Here is a 3164-nt window from a genome sequence, read left to right on the forward strand (position 1 = left end):
TGTATACTTTGTATTATTTTAAACAACTTTTTAAAAAAGAATTCATAAATAAAATTTAAAAATGTAATCTGGATAACAGAGTTTAAAATGAACCTGGGATTGTAGGATAGGAATGCTATACTATGTCTGACTTGTGTATAAAGGATATATATACTTCATAAAGTCAATCAAACTGCATCTAAGACAAGCAAAAAAAATCCACAAAGAAAGTGAATTTGAAATGGCTTCCATCAGAAACTCATTATAACTTAAGACACTGTTATGAACAAGAACAATATAATTATTACACTTTAAAAAAGTTTCAGTTAACAAAAGAGACAAAAAAAATGAAATATGTAGCAAAATGAAAACTTTTTAGTTACATTAATTTAAAAAAATACTGCAATGTCACAGAAGGAGACTAATATTTACCCAAAGAAGAATCTTCAGTAAAGCTTCTAATACTCGTATGGATTTTATAAAAACAATGTCAAGGCAACAGAAAGATAAATATCCTTTTACAGACTGACTTTTCTTCTTGAAAAAGACTCACTTATAAGCTTTTATTTTGAAATAAAGATGGTGATCTAGAAACCATAAGTGTTTCTGGGTAAGGTTGAAGACCCATTTGTCTGTTATCTTTCAACTTTTGTACTATAACTTTGGCAAATTCTTCTCCTTGGATGTCAGTAGTGTCCAGTAATTGCCTGACTTTTGAAGTCCTTGTAGGCTTGGTACTAATAAGTTCATAGTCCTCCTTCATGATCAAGTCCCTGGACAGAAGGGCATCTAGTGATTGGTTAAGGCAGGCTTCTGTCATTTGGTTCACAATTTCTTCCCTTTTGCTCTGGATCCACTGCTGGGCTATCCCAGGCTGCAGACGCTCTGTAGAAGAGCAAGGACAATTAAAAAGGCGAGGACAGATATATTTAACAAAAAATTACATGAAAAAGAAAGTAGGCATAAAATTAATTTTTCTATGATTGTGCCAATATTGAACATCAGTATTTTAGGGGGGATGCTGTTATTTTTCAGGGAACGTTCGGTGATCTGGGTTATCTACCCCTCACAGCCCAGGAGCAGCACCGCCCTTTTATATGCTATAAATCATGAGGCAAAAACTACTTTATTTTTCAGTTTTTGATTTTTGTTTTGTTTTGTTTCAAATACAAAGGATGCCTGCATATTTGTTAAATAAACAAAAATAACTTTACCTTTTGTGACATATTAACCTCTTCTTAGTACTCCCTTTCTAGTTATATGTTCATGAATACCATTTGGACCTATTCTTATTTGTCAGCATTCCTGTCTTCTGGGATCGGAAGTGCTTTCCTACTTAAAAAGGTATGTACTTAACATATTGAGTTAATAAAGACAAATAAAGCTTATTGTATGGCAAATCGACTGAACATATATTTGTTAGGTAAATGGCATCATTTACAGTGTCCCGCAGTAAACAAATACCTGAATTTCCTTCAGCTAAGAGTGAATTTATTATTGCTGTAGAGCATGGGGCAGTCTTGTGATCACATAATGTCATCCTCTGAGATGCAGAAATGGTACTATCCCAACTGTGATTTACCGGACAGTGATGGAGCTTCAAAGAAGAACAGTCTTGAGTTTTTCCTGTAAAACACATCTTCATTAGGAGTACAATATTCCTTAGGTATCCCTATTAGCAAAAATATCCACATGTGGGTCATATAGAAGGTAGGCTCCAATATCTTCAGTTTTTACTACTATTAAAGCTGGTTCAGAAACCTAACTCTGCAAGTAAATATTTTTTTTAAAACAAAAAAGAGCTTGTACTGAATGTTTTTATTATAACTTCCATCTGTGAATGTCCTATTTATGTAATTATGTTATATAAATTTCTAATTTATATAAATCATGGAATTTTACTTCATCACATAGTCCCATAGTTCTTCTTGTGTGTCTTCTTCCTCATTCTACACTTTAAATGTATCCACTAAATCTACATATGACTTGTATCTTTCTACTTTCTCTCCGGCGATCCTATTCAATCTCAGAGCCTCAATCATCTCCTTATTCTCAAATCCATGTAATTACATTTTCTGTCTTCACTGAACCTTAGTCTTAAATTTTCAAAAGCCCCCTGGATATCATCCCCATATGCACTGCTGGTACCTCAAATTAAGGGGGATGGGGAGGCAGGTCAGAGATGGGGGACATGGGGTATAATTGGAATTTGTGGTCATGGGCTTGCTGCCAGTATGGATCTGGCCACTACATTTTGGGCATGAGTAGTCACAGTCAGCTTTGTACCCCATAAATACTCATAACAACGAAAAAAATTAAAAACTTAATTCATCTTAAGTCTAAAACCTGTTTCAACTTCTGTTTCTGTTAATAGCACCAATGCTCTCCCAGTCACCAGGTTTAACTTATTCAGCCTGGCCTCTTTTTTCTCTTTTTTCCTCCAGGTGAAAAATTATTTAGTCCTATCAAGTCCTCCATAACATCTCTTGCATCACTCCTACCCCCTTCTTTTACTCTGGATCACTTTCCATAATCTTTCACTGGCACTACAGTAATAGTCTCCAAATGGATCTTCCCACTTCGAGTCTCCTTTCCCTTTCAAAATATCCTACATATTCCAGCTAGGATGAATCTTCCTAAATCAAAAAATTTTATCATGTCACACCCTTGCTCAAAAATGTGCTATAGTGGCTCCCTACCCAAGTAAAAAAGCTCAGATCTCTTAGATGAGTGTTAGAATTTGTGATTACATGACTCCAGCCTACATAATTTTATCTACTTTCATTCAACTTTTTCACCAGCTCAACCAAACTAGTCACCAATCTCTGTATTTTTTTGCTTCTTTGCCTCTTTTGCCTGGAATGCCCATCCTTGATAACTATTGGTCAAGCCTTCAGCCAGAAATCATTTCTTCATAATAACAACATGATAAAGTGACATGAAAATATTATCAAAAGACTTGGCTTTGAGTGTTGGGTTTGCCAGAAAGTCCTTAATCTGTAAAATGAGGACTACGTTCCTTACAAGGTAGTTGTGAAAATACGTTGTAAAGAGTGTTACTCTTCTACTGTACTACCATAGCTCTGTATCCATCTCTCTCTTACGATATATCAATTTCAACCTCATACTATGGTTACTTAGAAATACTTATTCTATTTCTTACCTGAGTTTTTTTTTTTTTTTTT

At 34.6% G+C, this 3164-nt stretch overlaps 1 protein-coding gene across 1 annotated transcript in view; it reads right to left on the bottom strand.

Moving 5' to 3' along the window:
* Positions 1-210: 210 nt before the first annotated feature.
* Positions 211-3164, bottom strand: part of RIPK2 (receptor-interacting serine-threonine kinase 2) — a 40169-nt gene continuing 37215 nt past the window's right edge. Inside the window, exons 10-11 of the mRNA XM_008588431.1 lie at positions 1444-1605; positions 211-864 (exon numbers count right to left, since the gene is read on the bottom strand). Coding sequence (XP_008586653.1) covers positions 533-864; positions 1444-1605 — 494 coding nt within the window. The 3' untranslated portion in view covers positions 211-532. The remainder of the gene's footprint in view (positions 865-1443; positions 1606-3164) is intronic.

This window comes from Galeopterus variegatus, unplaced genomic scaffold (assembly GCF_000696425.1).
Source record: "Galeopterus variegatus unplaced genomic scaffold, G_variegatus-3.0.2 Scaffold4823, whole genome shotgun sequence".
Classification (NCBI taxonomy): Eukaryota; Metazoa; Chordata; class Mammalia; order Dermoptera; family Cynocephalidae; genus Galeopterus; species Galeopterus variegatus.